At 45.8% G+C, this 25,778-nt stretch overlaps 2 protein-coding genes across 4 annotated transcripts in view; one reads left to right on the forward strand and one right to left on the reverse strand.

Annotated features, from left to right (window-relative positions):
* Positions 1 to 1,647: 1,647 nt before the first annotated feature.
* On the forward strand, positions 1,648 to 19,021 carry LOC142053897 (fibrinogen-like protein 1). 3 transcript variants are annotated; one of them, XR_012659368.1, is made up of 11 exons: positions 1,648 to 1,765; positions 4,077 to 4,162; positions 6,197 to 6,337; positions 8,971 to 9,029; positions 10,362 to 10,446; positions 11,796 to 12,006; positions 13,074 to 13,233; positions 14,791 to 14,888; positions 14,973 to 15,061; positions 16,443 to 16,830; positions 17,680 to 17,905. XR_012659368.1 is itself a non-coding variant. In XM_075086140.1 (11 exons), the coding sequence occupies exons 5-11, from the start codon at positions 10,372 to 10,374 to the stop codon at positions 17,867 to 17,869; spliced, it is 1,014 nt and encodes a 337-aa protein (XP_074942241.1). In that variant the 5' UTR covers positions 1,648 to 1,765; positions 4,077 to 4,162; positions 6,197 to 6,337; positions 8,971 to 9,029; positions 10,362 to 10,371; the 3' UTR covers positions 17,870 to 19,021. The 3 variants fall into 3 exon arrangements, 2 of the variants coding, with proteins under 2 accessions (XP_074942241.1, XP_074942235.1); XM_075086140.1 differs by having other exon boundaries at positions 16,443 to 16,633; positions 17,680 to 19,021; XM_075086134.1 differs by lacking the exons at positions 1,648 to 1,765; positions 4,077 to 4,162; positions 6,197 to 6,337 and adding an exon at positions 8,492 to 8,684 and having other exon boundaries at positions 16,443 to 16,633; positions 17,680 to 19,021.
* The window catches only part of THSD1 (thrombospondin type 1 domain containing 1), a 30,972-nt gene continuing 23,973 nt past the window's right edge, over positions 18,780 to 25,778 (reverse strand). The window contains exon 5 of the mRNA XM_075085969.1: positions 18,780 to 24,017. Within this exon, the coding sequence (XP_074942070.1) occupies positions 22,642 to 24,017 (1,376 nt within the window). The 3' untranslated portion in view covers positions 18,780 to 22,641. The remainder of the gene's footprint in view (positions 24,018 to 25,778) is intronic.

The following is a 25,778-nucleotide window of genomic DNA, read 5'->3' on the forward strand; positions in this document are numbered from 1 at the left end:
GAGCGAGGAGGCCGCCGTCCAGCCCGCCCCAGCAGTGCCCGCCGCCTGATCCCGAGCCTCGGCCGTCCGCGTGTTGTAGACTTCGCTGCTGCGCCTTCACACCTCCTAATGCATCCCCCGCGGGATGGCGGCTTTTGGGGGCTGCAGTCGGGACAGGGCTGGCGCAGGTAGGCCCCCGCAGCCTGTGTCAGCCACGGCCTCCATCCAGGACGGGGATGTGTAACACAGCACTTCGGTTTTTCACTAAATGTTGAGCACTTGTGTTTTTTACAGAATCGGAGCCTGCAGGGCAGAATACAGCGTGTCACCCAGTGTTCTGCAGAGGTTTCACGCCTACCTCCAGAGGAGGTCTGGAGGAGGGCCACAAAAATGAACAGAGGGCTGGAGCACCTTTCCTATGAGGACAGGCTGAGAGAGTTGGGGTTGTTCAGCCTGGGGAAGAGAAGGCTCCAGGGAGACCTTACTGCAGCCTTTCAGTACTTAAAGGGGGACTATAGGAAGGATGGGGGGCAATCTCTTTAGCAAGGCCTGCTGTGACAGGACAAGGGGTAATGGTTTTAAACGAAAGGAGGGTAGATTTAGGCCAGATACAAGGAAAAAAATTTTTACAGTGAGGGTGGTGAGGTGCTGGCACAGGTTGCCCAGAGAGGTGGTAGATGCCCCATCCCTGGAAACACTCAAGGTCAGGCTGGACGGGGCTCTGAGCAACCTGATCTAGCTGAAGATGTCCCTGCTCACTGCAGGGGGTTGGACTAGATGACCTCTAAGGGTCCCTTTCAACCCAAACCATTCTGTTATTTTATGATTCTATTCTACCTCACCTCTTACCGACAGCCAAATGACAAGCGCTGCCCGAGCAGCAGCGCCATGTGGTAGAACGGTGCTGCTGCTGAGGCCAGGGCTGCGCTGGAAGGGATTTCTTCAGCACGGTCGGCAGCAGAGGGAGCTCAAAGCGAGCTTTTGAGGGCTGCTCCTAGGGCTGCTGGAGCTTGGTCGGGGTAGCTGCGGTTAACCCATGGCAGGAGCCTTTCCGTATATGTCTTGCCCAAAACAAAATCTTTAAGATGAATGCTGAGAACAGGGAGCGTTTCTGGGTAGCAAACTGTGGAATAATCGCTGGAGGTGATTTAGAAATTAAACTTATGTTTTTAGAAAGGGTACAGCGTTGGAGAAGCTTTCAGGGTGGAGTGCAGCTGATATGTGAGGAATCCATTCCACGGAAGTTCCCTAGTAACCTTAGATGTCGGCAATGCCAGGAGAACTTGGCATACTGACTCTAAGAGGAGTTGTCCGGAGGGTGGAGCGGTGTGGAGGTATCACGGCCAGGCTCTGTGATAAATGGGAACTCGAGATACCATGGAGCTCGTACACTGTGTATTTGCCACCCTGCTCCAACAGTCCGTCATACTTTTGACAAAATGCCGTCCTTTTGGTGAACTTTGCTCATTATAATATAATTATAATACCAAAACACACCTCCATCCCAAAAGTTACCCGCCTCTAAGGTGTGACCACCCCTCACTGGGCATGCACTTTGAATTTCTTGTACTCTACACTTTTAAAAGCAAAGCGAGGAAATTCTACACCAATCATAATAAAGGTATGTATGACTAGAATCACTCAAGCTCCACCTGAAAGATAAAAAATAGTATAAAATGTGTGAAGACAAAGAGGGGTTAGGGAAGATACCGTCATGTACCACTCTGACTTCTGGGACCAGTTGATGGGCTGAGCCTCTCTTCCCCCACCACTGGGATGCCTTTGGGTAAGATTGGAAACTTCTACAGAGTCACTTTAAATCCCTAACGTATTAGAGTTGCTTTGCTTCATACTGGAGTCACTTCATATTTGTTTAGCCTACTTGTAGCCTAGCAGTGTACTCATATCTTTGGTATTTATGTGTGTCGTGTAACCAGGAATCTCATCACCGGTAATGCAAAGAACCTGTGTATCTCTTGCTTTAATAAATTGCACTGTTCATTAATCTAGCCGTGATTGTTCTCATTGAATGTGACCAGCCTGGGCATCTGCCAAATTAGTTACAGCAAATACTCTCATGAGTAGTTACTTCTACAACCCTTAGAAAATAAACCGTTGACCAAGTCTGAGACTAAGACTGGATTTAGCTGCACCTAGACCTCCTCTCGGAGAAGTTTAGAAAGCAAGGGGGTCCTCTCTGAACCTTGTGACTCAACGGTAGGATCTCCCCCTAGCGACTCCTCAGACTCCTACTATTAATGCAACACAGACTAAATAGAAAGTTTCCCTTTCAAGTCTGTCCTATATATAAATATATGGGTAAGTAGCTAGTGCAGACGGTGGTAGCAAGTAATGAGCTAAATACTTTTGGTATATTCAGATAATTATGTTTTTGAGAAGGAGCTAAACATGGATGGACACTAAGCTGGATGATGAGAAGAAACGATCGTTTAATTTGCTCCTAGTTCTGAAAAAGGTGTACATGTGCAGGTTATTTAGTACAGGCTTGATCCTGTGGACCACATGGGTAGGCTGTGAGTTACTCTCAGTGGGATCTTATGCCTGTGGATCACCTTCACAGGGAGGACCATGTCAGAGAAGAATGTAGAAACAAAGAAGTTCAGTTTCCCCTGCACTAGGCCCTGAAAGCACCAAGCTGTGAAGGCAGTTTGGGTATTGAAGTTATTGAAGTGGACTTTTCACAGAACAACCTGTAACAACCAGTCAAAGGAGGGGCTGGAGGCTGGGAGGCTTCCAGTTTGGCACTCAGACTGAATGCCAGGGCTGTAAGTGAACCAGCTTGCTAGAGGTTGCAGATATACTTGAAAAGGAAAAACAGTTCTTCCCATTTTTCATCAAATAGGTGGACGCTGCATTGCCAGTGATAACACTAACTGTTCCTTTCAGTGTTGCTAATCTTAGAGCATTGGTGATGCTGTAGAAGATTTGCCAGCTCTCGTGCGTCATCATGAGTTTCCTGGTGGTTGATCTATTTTCTTAAAGCCCTAACTTCTGGAGTCAGATGACTAAAATAAAAATGCCCCTTTTTTTTATTAATAAAATAAAACAAAACTTCTAGCTCTCAGCTGGTGGAGAAAAGTGTAGGAACAAGATCCAAGGTTCCTAAAGCTAAAAATAAAAAAGAAGCATTGAAAATATTCTGTTTTTTAAATTCAAGACTTGTAAATAATTTTCATTATATTTTGCTGGTTAACTCACGATACTGATATTTTAAACTCCCTCAGAGTCCAGTTCTGATCCCTTGACAATTATTCATGAGTGTAAAATAGCAGAATTGTTAATAAAATGCAGAAGAGATCGAAGTGTTCAGTAAATAATCCAGTTACATACTGGGTAGAGAGCAGGATGAAGTATGCATATCTCAGAGGGGTGATGACATACTTTACATTCCAAAAATAACAGAGAGGGTGGTAAACAGAATCTCTTAACTTGACAGATTTTAAAATCGGGAGCTATGGCTCATTAATATGTGATAATCTTAAGAGAGAGATTCAAGAAAATAATTTTCTTTTTACTAAGTCTTGGGATAGCAGAAATATGGAGGTAAGTGGGGGAAAAAAATCAATTCTCTGTCAATATTAAAAGGAGGTAGATCAGATGACCTGATGATGGTAGATCTGTCAGCTTGGTTTTGCTCCCAGGTAAAATGAGAGCAGAGTAGACAGAGGCTTCAACTGATAAAATATTAAAGAAGCTTAGTGATGATAATAGTAATAATAACGATAATAATAAATGCCAATAAACATGGGATTAGGGAAAATAATTCCTGCCAAACTAATTTATATTTCTAAAACAAGATTACAGGTTTTACTGATAAAGTATAAGTATTTTATTGCTTCTGTAAGCAAGTGTCCAGCTAGAAAATCACATTTGATTAAAAAGGTAGGAAAGTATAAACTCAATCTGGTTCACATTGATGCAAACCCAGCACGCTAGTCTTAAAATAACTGAAAGGAGAACCATCCTTAAGCAGTTCCTTTCCAGAGAGGTTCTGCAGGGATTGGGTGTTGTTTTATGCTATTTAATGTTGTGTTGTATTGTTTTGTTTTAAACCATGCTCTGGATAAAATCCCAAGTGATGAAGTTTGCAGCTGACACAGAGGTTGGAAAAGCAGTCAGATAGAAGAATGGCTTCCTAGCACTGAGTAAATTGTAACATCTGGTAAGTGCAGATGAACGAGCAATGTGCATTTCCTGTCAGTCTCAGAGAAAGGACCCCAGAATGGTGCTTTTCAGCCCTTGGTACCTGAAGGACCACACAACATCTTTAAATGAACTCCTTGTTGTGCTTACAGTCCTACTGACTGTCACTGAGAGACACCTGCCACCTGCATGGGGTATGTGGTTACACGCCAGAAAGCTAGCAAGCATTTCTTAACCAACTTCTCAAGTGTTGCAAATCACAGTCACCCTGACTGCAGGGAGTAACACCGTGGCAGGTCAGCCTTGGAGCATCAGTGACTGTATTATGAAAACAGGTAACTCTGAAAAGTCCTGAGCCAGCGGTAGGGAGTAGCCAGCCACAGGTAGTTGTGGCATGTGGCTCTGTGGCAAAAGCAATAACAAGATCCTTGGATCCACAAACAGGAAATATGGTGGGTTGGAAATATCACTTGAGCTCTTTACTTGGCTCCTGTGTGCTCTCAGGTCTCCAGCCCTGACAACCACAACTCCAGAAGAAAGAGGGAAGAGCCATGATGTGACTAAAAGGCTGTGAAGTACACCTCTCCACATCTGGATCAAGGAGCTCAAAGCTGTCTGTCTTCTGAAAGAAAAGATAAAGAGTGACTTAATCACAGTTGGTCAGGACTGGATCTGGAAAAAGGTCTAGGTGCCCAAAAAGGGGTGTAAGCAGACTTAAAGCCTCAAAATTTAGATCTAGAAAGGTACTTGTTCAGCAGCTGCCTAACCCTAGAGGCAACTAAATTGATAGGGCACCTCTCTGTTGGGCTGCAGAACCTGCAGTTCTGCTCCTGTGCGTGCCCTGGACTGTCCTGGTGACATATTCTGCTGCTTGTCCCTCCCTAGGGTGGATCAGGATCCCAAATCTAGGCAGAGGGGTATTGCACTCCCTGGAGCCCCCTCAACAAGCCCAGCGAGACCACCTCCACCACACACTGCCATACACCTCCTACAGCTCTTCTCACCACTATATTCTGCATTAAACAACCCTGAACAAAATCACCCCAGGAGCAGAATTTGCTCTTGCCCTTCCTCCTTCCCCATGCCACCTGAGCGCCCTACCCACTAGTGCTCTTCCCTCGGGATGTGCTGTGCCACAGTGCCCAGCCTTGCCCAGGACAAGCTCTGTGCAACCCCTTGCTCTGTGACCCTGCTGGCTTTCCCCCAGCACATACGCCTGCACCCGCAGCAGCTACCGGGGTTTGGGTTCCCAGGCAGCGGCAGGCATGCCACTTGTGTGTACATGGACCCCACCTTAAGCAGGGAAAACGACATTTGGCAGTAGAGGGCTTTTCCCCTTCACAGAGTAAGGCATCATGAGAGTAAAAGGCTGCAGGGTGAGTATTGGAGGATTCAGGCTCAAGACAAAAACCAAGAATAATTAACAATATGGGTAATTAAGCAGTGGAAGAGCATGCTAAGGTCTGTGGCTGGTTCTTCAATGCTGAATATTTTGCACCAAAATGTCTTTTTCTCAAAGAGATGCTCTATTCCAAATAGGAGTGAATTAGGTCAGGAGAGTTCTCTGACCTGAGGTAGGTAGAAGATTATGCAGATAATCCACATGCTCCCTCTGGCCTTGTGACTAATTCCCTTTGGTACAGCTATTCCTGATGTAAGTGAGATCACTCGGACCCATGCTTGCCCTCAGGAATTTACAAACTAATTACATTTGTTGTGTCAACCCATTAGATACTCATAGGCTGCACGCAGACTCATTAGGTAGACTGAATTATGTGTTTGCTCTTTGTACGTTATCAAAACATTCAGATCTAGCATGTTTCATGGTCTGTGACTGTTCTTCTTTGTACACAGATTTCTGTGGTTACTCCTTGCTAACAAACCACAGACTTTTAATGCGTATATGCTGGTTTCGGTTATTTCATAGATTGAAACTATGGTGGCTGATGTTGTCCTGATCTTTTAAATTTATCTTACTTTTGATGAAACTCTTTATTATTAGATTTTTTTTAAATAAATTGTTTCATATCTCGTACATTAACTTTGTTTTAAGAGACCTGGCAGCCCAGATTCTACAGAAGATGCTAGTAGCTCACACATGGAGAACCTGCAGGCCTCTGGTACCTTCACACTGCAGTGCCTGCAAAGGAGCCTGGTCCGTGATCTCTCCCAGTGAGCAGGATGTTTGTGGAAGGTAGGACGTGATGGAGAAGTATAATGTAACGGCAAATGCATAAAGCACCTGGGTTCAGTGCAAATGTGCTGTTTTGCTTGGAGCTGGCTCTAGAATACTCTGAATTTTCCTAGGGCACAACTAGGCACTCAGGCTCTTGCTGTGAAAACCTCAGGTCTCTGTACCTCTTTTGGAGTCTGAAGCAGTCCACCTCATTTCTTCCCTTCCCCCTTTAAGAACAAACAACAAGGAACTGGTCTTGGCAGAGTTTTGAGAGGCCACCACTCTCTTCCAGCTGCAGCGATGTTCCGTCGGGCTCTGGGGGAGTGAAGGTCCATTGGATGTCATCTTCATGTCTTCATCCTAAGCCATTCTTTCTGGGAGAGCCCGGCATTCTGTGACTGCAGGACTATCAAAAGCTGCCCCAGAGCCACTGTCTTCATTTATGTTTACCCACCAGTTTGCATTCTTGCTGTGCTGGCTGTGCATTTAATGTGTGAATAATAGCTTTTTATGACTGTTATTCAGCACCTACGTACTTTTGCTGAAAGGAGGGTGGAGGAGAGCAGGGTGGGGAGGTTTTTAGTTAATGAAACTGTTATTATTTGCTGACAACATCACTAAGTATCTTAAGAAGAGGGAATTTGATCTCCTTCCAAGTAACTAAACAGGAATTTTCACTGCAGAATATGTGTGAAGCATGCGTATTCCAGGAAAAAAAAAAAGAGCGTTTACACTTCCATTGCCTAGGGACTTCAACATCTGTGAGGAAACAACATCAGTGATCACACAGTGTCCACGTTCTTTAGGATGACTTGATTATTTTAGCTATGGGCCAGTGGAGCAGTACATGAACACACCCTCCTGCTAGACCCACTTCACGTGAACTCAACCTCATGGCAATCCCTCTCTTGTGCTTTGGATATTCCTAAAGCTTCATTTACCCTGGGAGAATAAGTCCATCGTGAAGGAGGGATGCAAGACACACATTCCAGCTGATTGAGTTTTTCACATGCAGATGCTGGTGAGGCTGGAGGTGATACTGGAGGGAGTCGTCGAGAGAGCATGAGAGTGCTCTAGGGGTCTTGGCTCTAACAGGCATTTGGGTGGTCCCTGAAGGAGAGTTGGACTTTGAGTCCTGCTCCTGCAAAGTTGCAGTCACATAACATGCACACATGAGTCTCACCGGGACTGCAGCTCCACCGCCCTCTCCTATCCAGGGACCAGCAGGAGTCAGAGACGTGCAGCCTCATGCCTCCTGGCCATACGGCCCTGCAGACAGCCGAGGGGGATGACAGTGCTGCCCACACCATGACTCCAACACTGCCACCTCAGTCCCAGGCCCATTGTCAATCCCACCCAGGATCAGGAGGTGCTCACACGTCAAAGAGCTTGTTGGCCATTAAGGCAAGAGCATAAATAGGTGCGCAGTGTCTCAAGAGCTGGCTGGTGGGCTCCAGTTAAGGAAGAGGCTGCTGTGGATGAAAGCCCCAGGGGATGGTGTGCAGCCCCCCTGTGCTCAGGAGTGTGGTACCCGAGCACCCTGCTGTCAGCTGCAGCCACTGACTGAAGGGGGGGAAGAAAGGGCCAAGTACACACTAAGGAGAAGAGACATTTCACTCATTTAATTTCACAGCATCCAAAACCAGCCTAAAACTGGGAATAGAGAACTAGTGAGAAGAAAAGCACTGCTTACGTAATCATTTGGCAGTGAAATGGGTCAGCGGTTCTTGTGGGAGAAAAGGAATGCAGTTTTTAAGAAATAAACAGCATTGCTGTACTTGGTAATAGCTGGACAGTCCTGCTTTCCTGGAGAGTAATACAGAAGTTTATGATGGGGTTATATGCCTTGTCTTTTTGCCCCATGGTCTCTCCTCCAAACACAGCTCTGTAAAATGGAACGTTCCTGCTGTTTTCTTTAAACTAATTTGTAATTCCTTGGCCATAACGCAAAGGGAGGCACCCATCTGTTTATTTGGTTTTTTTTTTCTCTCTTCTACAAATGTCCTTGTTTGTGTTAACTAGCAAATCTAATCATCCAGCTCAGAGGAGAGTTACACAACTGCAAACCTCCTGAGATTTCAGTCTAATAGCAAATCTTGCTTAATACCCCCATGTTCGCTTCTTGCTTCAGATTTGCAGCTCCTTTAGCGTTACAGCTGTGCTGTGCTTTTACATATAAACCAGATTAAACAGCAAAAGGAACGCCAAACAGAAAAGCTGTGTTATTTCCACCTTGCAGGACTTACTGAAATGAGCCTGGCTGTGTTAAACATGAGATAAAACTCCCACAGGGAGCGTTAGTCTGAAGGAATTCATATAAACACTTAAAGAAGTCAGCCTTGGTTGAGCTTCCTAGTCAAATAAGGTGGGTAATGGTGCGCAACCAGCAGAGCCCCTCTCCTTTGGAGAGGACCGCTGATAGAAACCTAACTGTCATTGATCCTCACTGGGAAGCAGCAGGATGGGTATTGGGTAACAACAGATAATGTGGGGTTTGGGTAACTCAGGCAAGGCATTACAAGTATCTTCTGTGGAACTGCCTAGTGCTGTGAAACTTGCTTCGTCTGCACCCTTGATGTGGGCCATCTGGAGAGGAAAATCTCATCAACCACTATAAATGCAGCCAGGTTTATGATCACTTTCTTTTGCAGTTGGCTTTTAAGGGAGATAATCGTATCGGGAGGAGGTCTGAAGGAAAGGCGAGTTACAGGTATGTGCATTTAATACATGTTGATAAAAGCGCAGATGAAGTTGCTTTCTTTCCCTTTGGTCTGCACTGTCTGGTTTTCAGGAGCCATCGCTCAAAACCATCCTTCCTCTTAGCTTTTTGCCTCCACCCACATCCTATGGGGCCTGATTCTGACCTCAACATCAGTGCTGCAGCCACCAGCACGCCACTGCGTGGCGGTGTTAATGAATGTTAATGAACAGCAGCAGCAGTCACGGGCTGGGGGGTTCCCTGCTCTAATACAGAGCTCTTCTCTCCATGAAATGAAAAAATGCTGCGTTCTGGGCCACCCACTTGCATGACATCTTTTATGGGTAACTTCCACAGGGCACTTCTTCTCTCGGCTTGCTTTAGGCCCTGCCTGCCCAGCGTGGCAGACAGCTTCCCTGTCGCAGAGGCTTTGCTGGCTCTGGGAGCAGCCCTGGCATCAGCCGCTGCGGGGATGCTAATAGAGTCATAGCTGAAACAAAGCACGTCGCTGAGAGCGTAAAGCTGGGTAGCCAAGTTTCTGCAGCACTTCCAGATGTGAAGCGGGGGAGTTGGTTTTAGCCTATTTTACAGATTTTTAAATTTTTTCTGATTTTTTTTTAGAGCACCGTGCAAGCAGTCTGCGAACAATTTGTACTGTTAACTCGCTTTCAGCTGCATGTTCCCAGTGGCAGTCACTTAGCATTCTTTCTAGCTGAGACTCTCTGACCGATGCCCCATCTGTGCACTGCAGCAGGTCAGCAGCAGAGATCTCTGCCACTGAAATCCAAGCAAAAACTATCCTGTGACCGCTCTATCCCATGTGTGCCTTCTGCCCTCGGCCCCCAAGGTAATCCTGTCCTGACAGACCGCTCCATAGACTGAGGAGGGGCAACGCCTACGCTCACTTAATGAGGAGGCAACATCCCTCTCTCTTAACTTTGGGGAGTTTGGTCTGAAGGAGGACTGTGTGATTTTGACCACCAGTTTTTCAAGGAGTGCTCCAAGGAGGCATTATTGCTGAGTAACTTCCCATCTGCGTGGGCACTCAGGAGAAAGGGCAGAGGCTGCTGGAGAGTCACACTGGGTATTATTTCTCCAGGGAAGCAGGAGCTTGGACCCAAACTTCAGTCCCCCTGTCAGCATGCTGCACTGGTGCTTCAGCTTCTCCCTAATATGTATCTTAGGGATCAATATCACCGATTTCGTCCTGCCTGTAGTTTCAAGCAAACTCCTTAACAAATCCTGCAGCATTTTCTGGGGAATTAAAAGTGATTGTGAGGGGGGATTAAGTTATGAGAGAAACTAAAGAAGCCTCCAGTGCAGGCTGTCAATGCTTCTTTTCAGGTGATAAGAAATGAGTGCAATGATGCCCTGGTTGCTGCTGCTTCTTCTCCTGATCAGCTTCGGCTCACCTGCACCCAGGTTTTCGGTGCGTATCTCTTAGCGAGTGCCTGTACCAGCTCTCAACGGTTTATCATTCCCAGTCATGTAGAGATAGGTGCTCCAAGAGCAGATAGGCCTGCAAGAGCAGAGCAAAAAGGTGTCTGCCTGCAGCTGAAGAAAGGTCACTCTTGCTGTCCTGTTAATACAGGGTTTTCACAGCATTAGAGGATGGGCAGCTCTCTGGATGGCTGGACTGACATTGCCAAGAATTAAAAACAACAACAAAAGCCCCTTAAAGAAAAAAAAAAGTGATTTTATGGCCAGTGAAGAAATAGTCTACTCCATTCCCTCAGGGAAAACTGCCTTCATTTATTTATTGTGATTTAAAAAACAGAAGGGGAAAGTGGTGGTAGGCATAGTCTGAGGCAATCTGTACTCTTCTGATGAGCAAATTACTCTTGGGCCATCCCAAGTGAGGGACAGAGCTTGGCAAGAAGACTTTGGTGAGATCAGGGCTGTCTGCAGCAGGTCCCTGTGTGCATCCAGCCTGGAAATCCTCTGTGGAAGAAAACCAGCAGACCTAGGAGAAGGAAGAGGCAGCTGGGAGGCCATGTTTGAGCACGTGCATCAGTTTGCTGTCCTAGGCAACTGCTTATTTTGCTTATGCCTAGAACTGGTCCTGACCTGGTATCACTCAAGCCGGCTTGCTGAGAGTGAAAATAGCAACTGATTCTAACTGCATGGGTTTGCTTGGTTGTCTTGGAAAAGATTTTGCTCTGCTTTGTTATGTTCTTAATGGAGTAACACCAGTCACAGTCTAGATCATTGCTGAAAATGTTCCTCCTAGTCAGTGTGAGCCAGATTCTGGTCCTGGTTACGGTAATGCAGCTCTGAAGTTACTCCACTGATCCTGGTAGGCTCACTGCTTCCCACTGATTTGCACCAAATATCAGCTCTTTTTTCTTCCTGTTTTACAAGAAGATGTTCTGGAACCTCACTGGTTTGGCTGGCTGCAGTGCAAGGGCCCTTTTTTTTCCCCCCTGTTACTACCCTGAGCAGATTCTTAGTCTACAAACATTCCCTTTGAGTTCATTAAATGGGATTCAAGACAAATGATTTTTGTCCAAAGTACTTTTCTGCTTAGCTAATCATATTCTGGGATGCTCTGAGCAGTGGCGAGATCATTGTAGAAAACCCTTTTCCACTGGGTTCAACTCAACAGCCCATGCTGTGCACGATTCATATATCTTACAGAGACCACCATTGAATTGTCTTGATCCACAGAGGCAGTGTGGCATGTTAGGATCAAGAGGAGACAGATACTCCTTCTCTCTCTGCCTCTCTGTTCTTACCACTGATGGAAGCATGGGGATTTTTGTTTTATTTTCTCCATAGGAAAAAGATATCTGCCTCCTAGACAACAATAAATTAAGACAAAGGTTAAAACAACTTCAAGACTTGCTTTACTTATATGAACTGCAGCTGAAGGACATCCTGGAGAACACTTACCATAGAACAAAAAGTGTGCTGTCCTCAGGCAACAGGAGTGTGCAGCATGAAGTGCATTTACCCACAACAAGTGGAAATTTGATAGTCTATGACCAAGGTATGGTTTGCAGTAGCGTATGTGGAGATTTCAGCTTGCCACAATGTTTATTTCTCCCTGCAGTGTCCCATGTGTCATATGTTATTTCTGCTAAAAGTTTTATAATTTTTGAAGTGGATTGAGTTTTAAAATGCAGTCAGATGATACACAGGAAGGAGAAGGGCAGACTGGTGCCCCTGGAACCAGCAGACATTCCCTGGGGCCAGAGTCAGCTGGCCCAGCTTTAGGTAGCTACCACCAGGTACAACGCAGACACCTGCAGCTGGGCTTCTCACCTGGGGCTCTGGTGCAGAGAGGAACAGGCACCTCTCAGCTGTTTTCCATCAGACCTACTTTAGACATCTCCTTTAGGAAGACATGGGTCTTTCCTATTTGAAGAACCTATTTTCCCTGAGTGACTTATGGGAGCCCAGAGTGCCTTGTTCAGCTGCAGGTACTGAAGCCTTTTTGGAGAAGTCCAGCCTCCCTGTTCCTCGACATCACTTTGAGACCATGGTCATAACTGGAATCATGGCCTGTGGCCAAGATTTTATCCATCATGGGCATTACATTGAAGGTGTGAAGCACTGAGGTCCTGAAAGGCACTCTCCTGATACAGCCCTGGTAGAGCTGGTCATGGGAACTTAGCCTCTTATTTTAGAAATTTTGGGTCCTGACCCAATCTGAAGTACAGCTGAGGCTACCTTCTACATGGAAATTAGCTTCTCTGCAACTGTTCTTGCTGACGGAGCCAGTCCTGGTCCTGCATTGCTCCCATGCTATAGCCCCAGCCTGAGCTGCAGCCATCCTGTATCTCATAAAAATTTTGGGAATTACTGCCTATGGGGCATGGCTGTGAAGGCTCTCAAGCCTTGCTGCTCTTCATCAGGCCTAGCAGTTTGCAAACCAGCATTGCTACTACCTTACTGAACCCTTTGCTTTGGCTTTGCAGGGCTTGCAGAGCTATTACACAGGGTGGCCAGGAGTGTCCTTGTCCCATACAGCCTCTCAGCGATGTCTTCTCTTGGCTTCACATACCCCTTTGCTTTCCCCCAGGCCATTTAACAAACTGGTACTGTTCTGCCTAGATTGCTCCGCACTGTATAATCGGAAGAAGACCAAAAATGGCTACTACCGGATCAGGCCCAGAGCAGACCGAGAGCCTTTCCTAGCATACTGTGACATGTCTGATGGCGGGGGCTGGACTGTCATTCAGCGTCGCAGTAATGGCAAGGAGAATTTCAACAGGTGGGTGCACCTCGGTTGCATCAACAGGGCTGGGCTTGCAGTAAGGCCTCCAGCTCCCAGCCCCCGTCCTGCTGCCTGGCAAAACCCAACATCTGAGGAGCAGGAGACACAAGACTATGCTTTAATGGTGATAACTCTGTGCATTAGGACAAAGTGGCGGTAGATATTCATAGCAGGAGGCCTTTTTCAAAATGGACCTATAACACCTTTTTCCATGGCTTCTCTGCATTTGAGTAAGTGTGTATGTGTGTGCATATTTGTTTTATCATTATTGGAGTCTGTTGAAGGCTCCAAACTAGCAGGTATCTGCTGCCCACACATAGACCAAGACCCACCAAACACATTAGCTGTTCTTATATCAGGAATCATCTTCAGCATGGTGCAACATTTATTTCCTTATCCAGATTATTCAAAAAGATGTCAAACCACTGGTCCAGATTGTTCTTTATGCAAAAATTGCAGAGAGGTGACTTTCACCTGAAAATCTCCAGGAGGAGAGATGCTCTGGCAGCACAGTACAGAAGAAACATTCCCATGCAGATTAATTCGCTATCACAGCACGCAGTCTTTCAGGGCATGCCTAGTGTCTCTTACAGGGAGTGCAATGCATTGCAAAGCTACCTCAACCGGCTCCAAGCTGGCTTGCCCAGAGGCTGGTAGCTATCTAGCCATGGTAGTTCAACTCTCAGCACAGGTGAATGAAAAACATCCTGAAGAGGAGCACTGACTTGTATGTAGGTCAGGCAGAATTAGTATCCCTAATAAGGACATGAGAAAGGGGATAAACACAGGGTTAGAAAAACTGGAAATGTTGATACACAGGAAGTATATGTTAATGTCAAAGATAATATATAAACAACAGAGGAGATTTTAAGAGAATGAAATGATGAGAAGAAAGTAACAGCAGGAGAATTCTCCTAGAAATATGAAACCAGAGAATGCCGATGAAAAATAAGTATATGTCTTTGAAGGACAAGTTGCCACATCCAAACAGTGATCCTGCAAAAAAGCAGAGGTGAGAGTGGTCAATGAATCAAAAATAGATTTAAGTGGAACAGGAGAACAAATCAGACCCAGATATTTTCCTTTTACCTTCATCTGGAAGCTTTTGTTTGCGGCTTCTATTCAGTTTCTGATTCTTCACCATACCACATCATACATCCAAGTTTGTAGCATATTTCAGACTGCAACATTGATTTCTAGCCAGGACTGCATTTGAATTATGCCTTGCTGAAGAGCAACATCAGCTGCTTTGCTGAAGACCAATATGACAGCTGCTGCTTTCCCTTTCCATCTAACTGACAGCCTCATTCTGCGAGCGCTGCATCTGGCAGTTTGAAGGTTTGATCCCAATATATGTGTGCACAGGTTTAGCAGGCGAAGAAGTAAGCTGTGAGTTGTATTTATTTCTAAGGCAGAGTGACAAATCTCAGCTCAGCTTGCAATGCATCAGATCCTTTTAGAACACAATGTCTAGAAGTTTTACTTGTTACCACAGCTAAGTCTCACAGACTAATTCCCTCACATGCTGAAATCAATGTTTGTATCTCACTGCAGGAAGTGGGATGATTACAAACTGGGATTTGGGAAATTCCAGGGCAAGAATGATGAATACTGGCTGGGCAATGACCACATCTATGACCTGCTTGCTAGAGGTGCAAGTATTTTCCCTCCACAAATTCCTTTCCAATTTGCTTGAGAGAGGTAGTTCATTTAACAGGACACTGCTTTGTGTTTAGGAGAGAGTTCATTAAAGATTGACCTGATGGACTGGCATGGGGAAAGACGTTATGCAGTCTATGAAAATTTTCAGCTTGCGAATGAGCAGGTAAGAAATGGAGAGAGCAGTCATTTGCTTGTTTTATCTGTGAGGGTGGGATATCTGCATGTGCAGCATTAGACTTCAGTATCAGGGTTGTAATTACAGCTCTGCAAAACTTTCCCACTCTGGTTCCCTGGGACTCCTGGTTTGGCTGACTGAGAAACAGCACTGGGAGCAGGGACATAAGCCCCGCGACTTCTTCCTCACAGCTGCCAAGTGCCCAAGCCACTGGGTGACAGGATCATGCGTGTTCTCTTGCTGACTCTGCTGCTGCACGGAGGGCAGCTCTCTGCTGCAGGGCACAGGGGCTCCCATGTGTGTTTTCCTCAGCCTCATGATTAAAAGAGTCTCCCATGAGGGAGGAGATAAGGGTTTGAACCTCTGCAAGGAAACTGAACCCTGTTCTCCTACTTCCTAGAATAGCATTTCAGGCTGTCACATAAAAGGCAACCGCCAGAACAAACCCCCTCTACTCTTTTAAGCATTGAACTCTAATACAAACTTTAAAAGTGCAGTTGTAAGTTCCTGTCTTGAAGAGAGGTATCTGTAGCACTACACTCAGTAGTGAAAGCCCAAGGACAAAAACTCCCTGTATTTTCATGATTGCATTCTAGCTTTAGACAGCATCCTGCTCAACGCTGCTCTTTGCAGGCTCGCCTTCCTGAACACCACGCCTAAGTAACCCAAGGACATGCGTTCCAATGCATGGACCAGTCCTAGTTCCAACTCCATCACTGCTCCAGAAATGAACGCATTATGTTCAGTTTGCAGAGTTTTCTTATTAAAAGTTTGAACAGTTTCATTTTAATACCTTACTCCTATTTTTCATAAACAAAAGTGGAATATGATGACAGGAAAAAGCCCACACCACAAAAGTAATCATCCATCTCATATCAAATATCTCTTAGATCTGTTAACTGTGCACAGTGGAACTATTCTTCTAAGTATTCCTACCAGGACAGGACCATTTAGCTAGAAATCAGGTGGCTTCTAGTTCTGGGAGGAGCAAAATTCCTAAGGAGTTATCCTCACTGAACAACTGATCGGTTTATGAAGGCAACTACTTGGCACAGTTTCCTGCCAAGTTGTTCTTGATGAGCTCGGAAAAGCCCTTCAGCTTGTTGTATAGTGTATCAAATGGTTATTGAAAGGCAGTAAAGCCTGAAGCCCTTTGTAGCCGCAGCAGTAATTAGCAGTCCCTTCTGGAAGTTTAAATCCCGTATTGATCTACACTGGGATCATTAAAGAATGGGGCCAAAAGTCACCCTTAACTTCAACAGTTATGCCTTTGATGGTGGATACAATGGCCAGAGCACATCTGATCTCAAAAATGGGAGGAAGGGCAGAAAGAGCTGATATCAAAGCCACGTTTCACATATTCTTGCAGGACAATTACAGGTTATGGTTTGGCACCTATTCTGGCAATGCTGGCGACGCTCTGTCTGGTGGGAGCAATTTTGAAGATCAGTGGTCAGCCTCTCACAGAGGGATGCAGTTCACCACGTCTGACAAGGATCACGATCGATTCCTGACAGGCAACTGTGCATTAGAAAACAAGGGCGGTTGGTGGTTTAACAGGTATGGAAAACAGTTGATTCCTCTTGGATGCGTCGGGTGTGGGTGGCCGTACAGCTGAGACGACTTGCCTGCAGTGCCTTACAGCAGCTGGAGGTTGCTCTGTGTGTTTGCCACCTCACACAGCCAAAACTAAGATGTTCACACCTACAGAGGCTCAAAGGAAAGCAATCTGCTTCTTCCATTATGAAGCAAAGCAGGTAAGTTGCATTCATTTTAAGAAACTTGGCCACAGGTAAGTTGCATTCATTTTAAGCAAATGGGTCAGAATAAATGCATAGGGGGGAATGACCTGGAAGGAAAGGAGCCCAATTAAATTTCCTTAAAGTGCTTTGGGTTATATCCCAGGAAAGAAAACAACTGTAGCCACTGCAAGGTGAAGCATGTACAAAGGACATTATTGCAGAGCATGTCTAGGTGAGCTACCCCTTAAGAGTCCCAATGGTCTGTTTGCTAGTTGGGCATACCCCACACATCAGCAGATGGGGACTCAGCTTCACCAGCCCTGGGAGCTCGGACACACCGCTCTCGGTTTTTCTCTGCTTTAGCATAGGATGAGCTTTTTCTTTGACCAGGCCCTCATCACAGACAAATTGGAATCAGTGGTGCTTCAGAAATGTACATCAATAGTGGAATTTACCTTGACTAAAAGGTAAATCTGCATTTTTAGGTGTCAGTACATAGCTGCCTACACGAGCATACCAAATGGCACTACGCCCCTCTGTTTAGGCAACTGAATCATGTCCCTAGTTAATATATTTGAAGGTGTCAACAGGTTGAATTATCTGACCAGCATAGGTGTCTAGGATGACTCACATACTTCTCTGGGTTCCACTAAATGCATTAACCAGACCTCCACAGGCTACAGCAGTTCTTTAGATAACCAGTTCAGTACAGACAGATATATCTAGGTGTCTGAACCTGTCAATGAATCCCACCCTAGTATTTCCAAATGTACATTGTGCGAAAATTGTACTTCACTGTAATGACGCAACGTCTTCCCAGGCTAAACCTAATCTCCTTTTCTCCCTCTCCTACATCATCACAAGGTGCCATGCCGTAAACCTCAATGGACGATACTACAGAACAGGAAGGTACAATGGATCCCATGACAATGGCATGGTTTGGTCTACGTGGCATGGGATGTGGTACTCGCTGAAGTACTCGGCCATGAAAATCAGGGCTCCGTTCTTTGTTGACAGAGAGAGTGGAGACGGTGAGAACAGTCAGGGCAGCTGAAACCTGCTGCTTTGGAAAGAAAAAAAGTACAGGCTGAAAAGAATTGTGTAAGTTAATAGCCAGCCCTCTGCTGCTGCCAATTGCCAAACCTGCACCACAATAAACGGGAGCTGCACCTGTTTCTACTAGCTGAAGCTAAAGTTGTGAGTTGTTTGAGCCAGCCAGCCAACAATTTAATGGAAAACATATGGATCTCAGTCATGGAATAACCACAGTTTTCTTTTTCAGAAGTCTTCTTTTTATGAAAAACTCTCTGGACCTTGAATGATCAAGTTCTTTTAGCTATCTGGACTCTACAAGGGCTAAATCTTTCTGATCTTGATTTTAACCGTCAGTGCTTCAGTTACATGAACGTAAGAATAGAAACAAGGTCATGGGGAATTGGATTTTGTCTGGTGTGCCTTCATTAGTGCTTTGTTCTAGATCAGGAGAATGTTTTTAAGCAACTCTCCCAATGGTCCCCAATTGCCACACTTCCGTTGCAGAACACTCCTGCACTGTGTGAAACCAAACCAGCGGGTGGACATGCTCCAACTGCTAACGTGCATCCAGACTAAGGCTACTTCAGAGCAAACCCCCACAACACAGAGAGTGTGGATGCTCAGTTTCAGTGCCAACAGCTTCCCACTGCAGATCCACTTCTGTAACACACCGCGACACATTAATGCAGACAAAGACAACGCTGCCAACCAGACTTAAACCCCATATTAAAATTAGGCAGATTTCACTAAATTTAATATGAGCACAGATATTCTTAGTAGTTCATAAATTTGTACGTTCTCGTGTAATTTATCAGATGACTTTGATTTAGTGAAGGGGAATCAGAAAGTGGAAAGCGATTGAACCGTAAGGCACACTGACTTCATTGTCTCATCAGAGTGAAACGGAAGAGCAACGCAAATGACTGAAAGAAATGGAACACTGAAAATTTATTTTCCACAGTTGTTAATAGCAACAGTTAAAAATGAACAGTAATATCAGCTTGATGCAAATCATTTAACTACCACGTTGTAGAATGAGCCTATTTTTTTTCTGAATTACAATGATTTTTTTAAACAGGTAGTTCTTTTCCACTGATTTGCTTTTAGCTTCATACATATTGTAATTTGTATTACATAGCCATAAAGTGTGAAATAAAATAATCTCAGTAGGACTTAACGCTTTTTATCTGGTTTTCAACAGTAGGAACTTGAACAGAAATATGGATGAAAATCTTGAGAAAGCTCGTAATATGAGAACGGCATTCTTTTGTTGTTGGTTCTGGTGCTACTGCACCTGCTGTCCTGGGTAGTTTAGAGGGTCTACAAGGTAAGTTTGATTTCCATGGCTCAAGCTGTCCTGGAGACAATGCAGAGATGTGTGAAGGTTCAGTGTAAAACTTGATTTGGTTCCTCTGCTTTGTCAAGAGGTAAACCCTGTTCTCACTTCTTCCTAGACATCCTAGTGATCGCAAATGTGAACAGCAGAGCACAGTGAGCCAGTGCTCCAGGGAGCCGTGCTCCTAAAGCCTGTGTTCTGGCAAGACTGCCCTGCTGCCCTCTTCCCAGCATTGGCGCGTACCCACATGGAACAGAACTTGCACCTACGTCTCTGAAAGGAGGCTACCCTTGTGAAGAATGGAGCGTAAACGACCACTTACTATTTCCTTTCTGATTGCTACTTCTGTATTTTACAATGGTAAAATCTTAGTGCGAGGTTGTAACTGCATGTTGGGAACATAAGGAATCACTGTGTGCATGTTATAACCATGTGGCCACCGATGAAGTGCTGAGGGCAGTAAGAACAATTTTTGTCTAGGCAGAAGACACAGAGAAATGTGGGTGAAATAAGGTCATGTTAATGCCTTCTGGCAGATGATGCTCAACCCCATTCTTCAGCAGAGAGCTAGGGAAGCAGGGTAAAGACTATGGACTAGTGATACTCAACTCTGCATGCTGGAAATCAACTACAGCACCAGACAACACTAGTGGTTTGACAGTTCATTGAACAGCCGATAACCCATCTGATAATGGAGTATCAAGCTGGAGACAAAGCCAACAGGGCTTAGTCAAACAGCTGCTACCCAGTCCAGTTCCCCAGTGAGTGAGAAGTGAGTGCTGTGAAAGTCCAAAGCTGGGAGCCCGTTTCACCCTGTGTCAATACGGAGAGGCAGGCATTATAGCTGGACTGCCTTCGGCCAGCATCAATATGTTATGGAGCTTTTTTCTGTCTCCGAGAGAGAAAACGGGGACAAGATGTGACAGGCTGGGAGGGAAGGGGCCTGCCTTGCTGTCTTAGATATAAGATGTACCTAAGTCCATCGAATGCATTACAGCAGCTGTTCTGAATGCAGCCCAACACTGAGACAAGGTTGCAGGCAGTAGCATCTGACTTGGAGCAAGGGTCCCCCTCCTCTGCCCTCCTGCTGTGCAGAGAACCCCCTTGGAGATGCAGGCTTTGTGCGGGACCCTGCAACTCCCACAGCAAACTCCAGGAAGTGTTCCAGAACCCTTTGTCTTAATAAACAGGGTAAAATACCACTAGCTGAGTGATTATTTCACCTGAGGGCTGCTGCCAAGCGCTGAAGGTTAGGGGAATACTTGCTGAATGTTGCTGTGCTGTACATTTGATCTCCCGTTTCTCCAGGGTCTCCTGGGCTGAGAGGCTCATCAAAGCTGTGAATAGATATTGTAGCACTGTAGCTCCAATGCTGACAGATAGCTGCTTCAGGGCAAACGTGCTTCACACGGCAGAGTTTACCTTGGTTCAGGGGTGGTAAGTAACCTGAGCAGCAATTGCTTCAGAGGTCTGATTTCCAGCTCATTTAAGTCAATTTAAAGACTCATTACATTTGATTAGCTTTGGATCACCCTTCAAGTGTGGACATGTTCTCAAATGCTTTAAACAGCATTTCAACCTGACATCTTACGGGAATGCGTAGCTGGTACGATCACCGCAAGGGGCTGAAGGGCTGAATGCCAACAACGCGGCATGCTGGTGCAGCTCCTGGGGCAGAGGGAGCTCGCATCACCCTGCGAGTCGGATCTGGCACTCCAGCAGCAGCTACAAAATGTTACCCATCAAAAAGGCAGTTCAAATGGAGGGGCTTGACTCTGGTGGCCAAATGGTGAGCGTCTGGCTCCTCCTAGGCTGTCACAGCAAGCCCTCCCACTGTGCACCTGTCCAGTTACCTGTGCACGCTTTGGACACTTCAGTGGGGTGCCCTCGGTAACTGGCTAACGCGCAGCAATGCTGATCTCTCTTTAAAATTGTTGTTGGAGGAAAAAAAAGTGGGGGATTGGGAAATCTATCCTTCCACTCGGAAAGCCAGTTTTGAGAAAGATAGCAGCCTACTGCCAGACAACTAAGAACATGCTAATTTTTGCTTCACACCCACAAGGCAGGTTAAAGGGCACATAGGGTTGGGCTCCTTACAGAAGAGTTGTTCTTTGACAGTCCTCTGCCTGAACCTACCTCCTCTCACTCCATCCTCCACGGGGAGCATCTCCTCCTTTCTTGTAGCTGCCCAACAGCACTCTCCTGGTCTTCGGGAACTCCCTGAAGAGACAGTTATATTAACAAATAGCAAGTAAAGTCTCTGAGTCATTCTCACGGGCCCAAGCTCTGTCTCTACTGTTAACTGGAGTTTCAACCCAGCTCTGAATACTTGCAGCAGCGTGTAATCGCCAGTTTGTGATCTCTGGTTTTAAAGCATGACAAAAATCGCAATGTAACTTTTGTGCTTCACCATAAGATTCTCTGGGAATCATCAGACGTTGTCAAGCCATTTTACTTTTTCTTCTTGTCTGTGAAACAGGTATTAATCAAATAAATGTGGTATTTGCTGGTTTTATTCATAATTTATTTTGACCTTGCTGTAGTAGCATTACTGTCAATTTATTTACACACACAAAAAAGAAAATGTTTCGTAAAGGCAAAGATGATTATAGATAAGATGGGTGATTCAACAGTCCTCTCACTGCCTTTTGCAGGTACTTGAATGCTCCAGGAATGTTTTGGATGGCTAAAATTTAATCATCAGTTTCCTTTGCCCTCCCAGTGGCATGCCCTTTTCTACTCACTTTGTAAATGCAAGTAATTATAAGTTACTGTGTTTTCTTTGGATAAATATTGTCAGAAAGAAAATATCAAAGTCTTGAATGATGAAGAATGGCCCCTCAATTTTAAAGTAACTCCAAGTATTCAGTGTCAGTTGTTTGCACTTTCATGCAACCAGCTAAAAAAAACACCACCATACGACTTATTTGAGCAATTACAACGAATTAACACAGTTCAGTAACGACTACCAAAAAAACAACGAAAACCGCTCACAACTTGAGGTTTGTGTTTTCTAAATGGGAAATGATTCACTAATTAGGACACACGGTTGAGGACAGTGGACAATGGATGCTTTAGGACATCATAATCTACTAGCACACAGTCCACAAGGCGAGAAAGGCTAGATCAGTGGCACTCAATATGTACGATGCATGAAACACAACTGTTTTATGCAATAAAATCTATTGGCTATTCCTGCATCACACCTTCACTAACACATGCTTTCCCAGGGTATTCTGTGTGTATTGTACACACATACATACAAAAAATAATGATATGGAAGCACTTTCCAGTAATTAGGAAGGAATGTGTTCCCACAAGCCAGACTTGGGGTGTTATTCCCTCCTGCTCTGTGCAGCGTTAATGCAATTCCCACTGCTCCTTCCACCAGAAGCCAACAGATCCTGCAGATCCTCCCCTGTGCACACCCCTCCTGAAGGGCTGCAATGAGTCACTCAGATCACCAGCTTCTCAATGCTTAAAGTACTTGTTTCATCCTCTTCATTTGAGCCAAAATACCCAGGGAGGTCGATCATCTGCTGCTCTGCCTCCGTTAAGCCAAAAGTAGTATTATCATAAAAGGCAAAGTCAGGGTCCAAGGGGTAGCTCTGGCACTTGTCCCTTCGGTACTGGGCAGGGCTTACACTTGGGCCTCTCTGGGAATTATCTTTGCCAGCCAAGCCCGTTTCCTTCCGCCATGCACCTCTGGCATTAGGTGAAGGGCCCCTCTTACTTCGGCTGGGCTCTGGCTTATCAGCTGCCTTCTCCTGACTGGCAGGCTGGCGGTCAGTGATCAGGTCCAGCTTCTTCACCGGAGGACCTGCCCTGGGGAGGGACTTTGTGCCATGGCCCTGCGGGTCACATGCCAGCATGGTGCTGTGGGGCTGATCCAGCTTTTCACAAGTCGGATTAGCGTTTCTCGATTTTGGCCGTGTCCTGTCCTCCAAACCCTGGTCCCACGTTCTGGTCCTGGAGTTGTAGAGAGGAGTCTGTCGGGGGGTGAGGGTGGACATGCTTCTCTCTCTGAAAGGCCTGGCCTTTTTAGTTTCATGGAAACTGGCTGTTCTTCTAAACTGCGGGTTTCTGTGGCAGCCCCTCTCGGACAAGTCCCCTCTGTTATCCTGGTGCTTGAAATGAGCTCTTCTTATCAAGGTTTGGGTAGGGCTCATTGCAGGATTGGCCTGTGAGAATGGAAAATCCAGCCTAGGGTGAGAGCTTTCCCCTGGGAATTTGGGCTGACTGGCTGGCTGGTCCAGAAACGGAGATTTGATCCTAAATTTGTTTGACACTGCCTCCTCTTGGTTTTCCCCGCTCAGGGGAAGCATCGTGGTGGCACCAACAACTGTGTCTGTGAGGGGATTCTGAGAGACGTGATACACCTTGGTGGTCTCAGTCAGGCCTTTCTTCTTCATCTCTTTCAGCTGCTGCTGTGCGAGGCGGTAGCTGAAAATCGGAGGGATTATTTTTTGGGCATTTGGCTGAAAGTTCTCACTTCCAGAGGCATCACCTTCTTGGGCAAATTGGAGGCTTCGCCTGTAGGTCAGAGGAATGTTTACAGGGGCGTCCCCTCCTTCTGCGAAGCTGTCCCGCTGCTTGTTACCTTGGCAAATGTTCTCCTCGTCAGAGTTTTTCCGGAAGCCAGGGGAATGGACAGAGTTTCGGTGGACGGTGGTGCTGCACTTCTGAGCTCTGCAGAGCTTCCTCCAGAGGGTGATGAGAACGGTGGCAAAGATGATGAACAAGCATAGGGAGATACCTGTGATGGTGACTATATTATTTGCTTTCTGGTCCTCTCCTGTCTGGACAGAAGGTGGGGTGGGAGGCTTGAGAGCTGTAACAAAGAGCACAAATGTCTGTCAGAGTTGCACTATCATCAGCGTTTTGGTATTTTAGGATGGAAACGTTACTACAGGGAAAAAAATAACCAATTAATACAGTACAGGAAGTTGTTTGCAATTAAAATTTGCTCATTGTAGATGACTTGCTACTGATCACTTCAAACTGCCCAAAAACAGACCTACTTACTTTAAACCAGGGGTCCCACAGACCTTTTCAATGTTATCATTACTTTTGCCTGTTCTGCCATTTCCATAAGGCACTCCAAAATACATGTAAAACAGGACAACACTATTTTGTCCTCCTTTATGAAGAACATTACGATTCCCTGGTGAAAAGTGCCATAAAAGGGGTAAAAATAACCCAACCCAGGCTGGTACTTCAGGTATCACTTTAAAATTATTTTTAGGATAGCTTAAGTGGGTGTGAGAATTGCAGTGAGTTTGAAGAGCAGAGAGGCAGTACTAGCAGGGCAGTGTACCTTTCCTAAGCAGTCCTGTGAGGGTGCTTCTTCCACCACTGCTTGTCATTGCAACCCCAGAGGACAAAACCCTCCCCTCCACAGCAGGCTCCTAACTGGGAAGAAAGTCATTGCTCTCGTGCCCCTGGCATTCTGGTACTGGCACTATTCTGTCATAGTCTGGAGATGCGCCTTCAAACAGGAAAGAATACCCTGCACACCTGTGATGTGAACATCTCAGAGCTTTCCACAGCCCTATTTAAACCTCTCACCTGCACATGGCACCACATTACAGGCAGCTGAACCAATGAGAGATTAATAATTCTTTTTTTGGACAAGGGCTCCAGTGGCAGCCCTGAGCAGAACAGAGCATGGTTGATGGATTAATTGGTCCAGCAGCTAATTTTATTGTCAGGTAGCACTCACTTCCCAACTTCTTGTGGACAAATAGCAGCCTCATAAGCCATGAAAATGCTGTTGGAGGACAAGGCTGCTCAGTTGTCTTGACAAGAGCTGGCCATGAAGCTGTGAGCTTGAACTGAGCCACATAACAACCTTCTCCCAGTCTCTAGTTTTATCCAGAACCCAGGGCCATCCATCGGGGTGATGGACAGTCTGCTGTAAAACTTGCCAGGCGCTCCTGCCTGCACTACAGTGCCTGCCCAGCCACAGGAAATGCGTCTGCAGAATAACGAGAAACAGACACCATGTACTTCCCATAATCCAGAAGAACACTCATTCAACGGTGAGCTGGTAGCACAGCTATTAGGTGTGCAGGATGCACAAATGCACTGATGAACACAGGCCAGAAGGTCTTAGGCTGCTACGATAACAGACGTGCAGGGTGCTGGGTGGGCAGGAGACCCATTTCTTTGACTCAGGGCTACCTGACAGCCTCAAGACCTTTGAAAAATCCTGCCATGGGATTAACCTTGAGCTTCATGTCACTCTGAGAGCTCAACATCAGCATAAAGAACATGGCCACTGCCTGCTGAACCTTTTTTGGAGCATACTTAAAACTTGCATTCAGCCCAACACCATCATGCCTGGAGCACGGAGCACTGCCATTCTGGGCCTGAGCAGCAGGGGAACACGTTGACCCCAGGGGAGAAGGCAGGACCAGCATTCGCCCTGTTCAGTACTACCACAGCAGAGCAATTCATTCATTGCTCGTCCTTCTATCAGTCTCACACCTATTTTCTGAAGACTCTATTACCTACCTGGAATGCACACTGTGCTGTATCATTTGGAGTAGAAAGCTAATAGCTAGCAAACAGCGAGGTTCAAAACATGCCT

The sequence above is a fragment of the Phalacrocorax aristotelis genome, chromosome 1 (assembly GCF_949628215.1).
Source record: "Phalacrocorax aristotelis chromosome 1, bGulAri2.1, whole genome shotgun sequence".
NCBI classification, from domain to species: Eukaryota; Metazoa; Chordata; class Aves; order Suliformes; family Phalacrocoracidae; genus Phalacrocorax; species Phalacrocorax aristotelis.

What these genes read in the sequence shown, in the direction of transcription:
- LOC142053897 (XM_075086140.1), top strand. Translation starts at nt 10,372, where the DNA reads ATGAGTGCAATGATGCCCTGGTTGCTGCTGCTTCTTCTCCTGATCAGC. An exon ending in CACCTGCACCCAGGTTTTCG is followed by an intron (nt 10,447 to 11,795) that starts GTGCGTATCTCT and finishes TTTTCTCCATAG; the next exon opens with GAAAAAGATATCTGCCTCCT. An exon ending in TTCAGCTTGCGAATGAGCAG is followed by an intron (nt 15,062 to 16,442) that starts GTAAGAAATGGA and finishes ATATTCTTGCAG; the next exon opens with GACAATTACAGGTTATGGTT.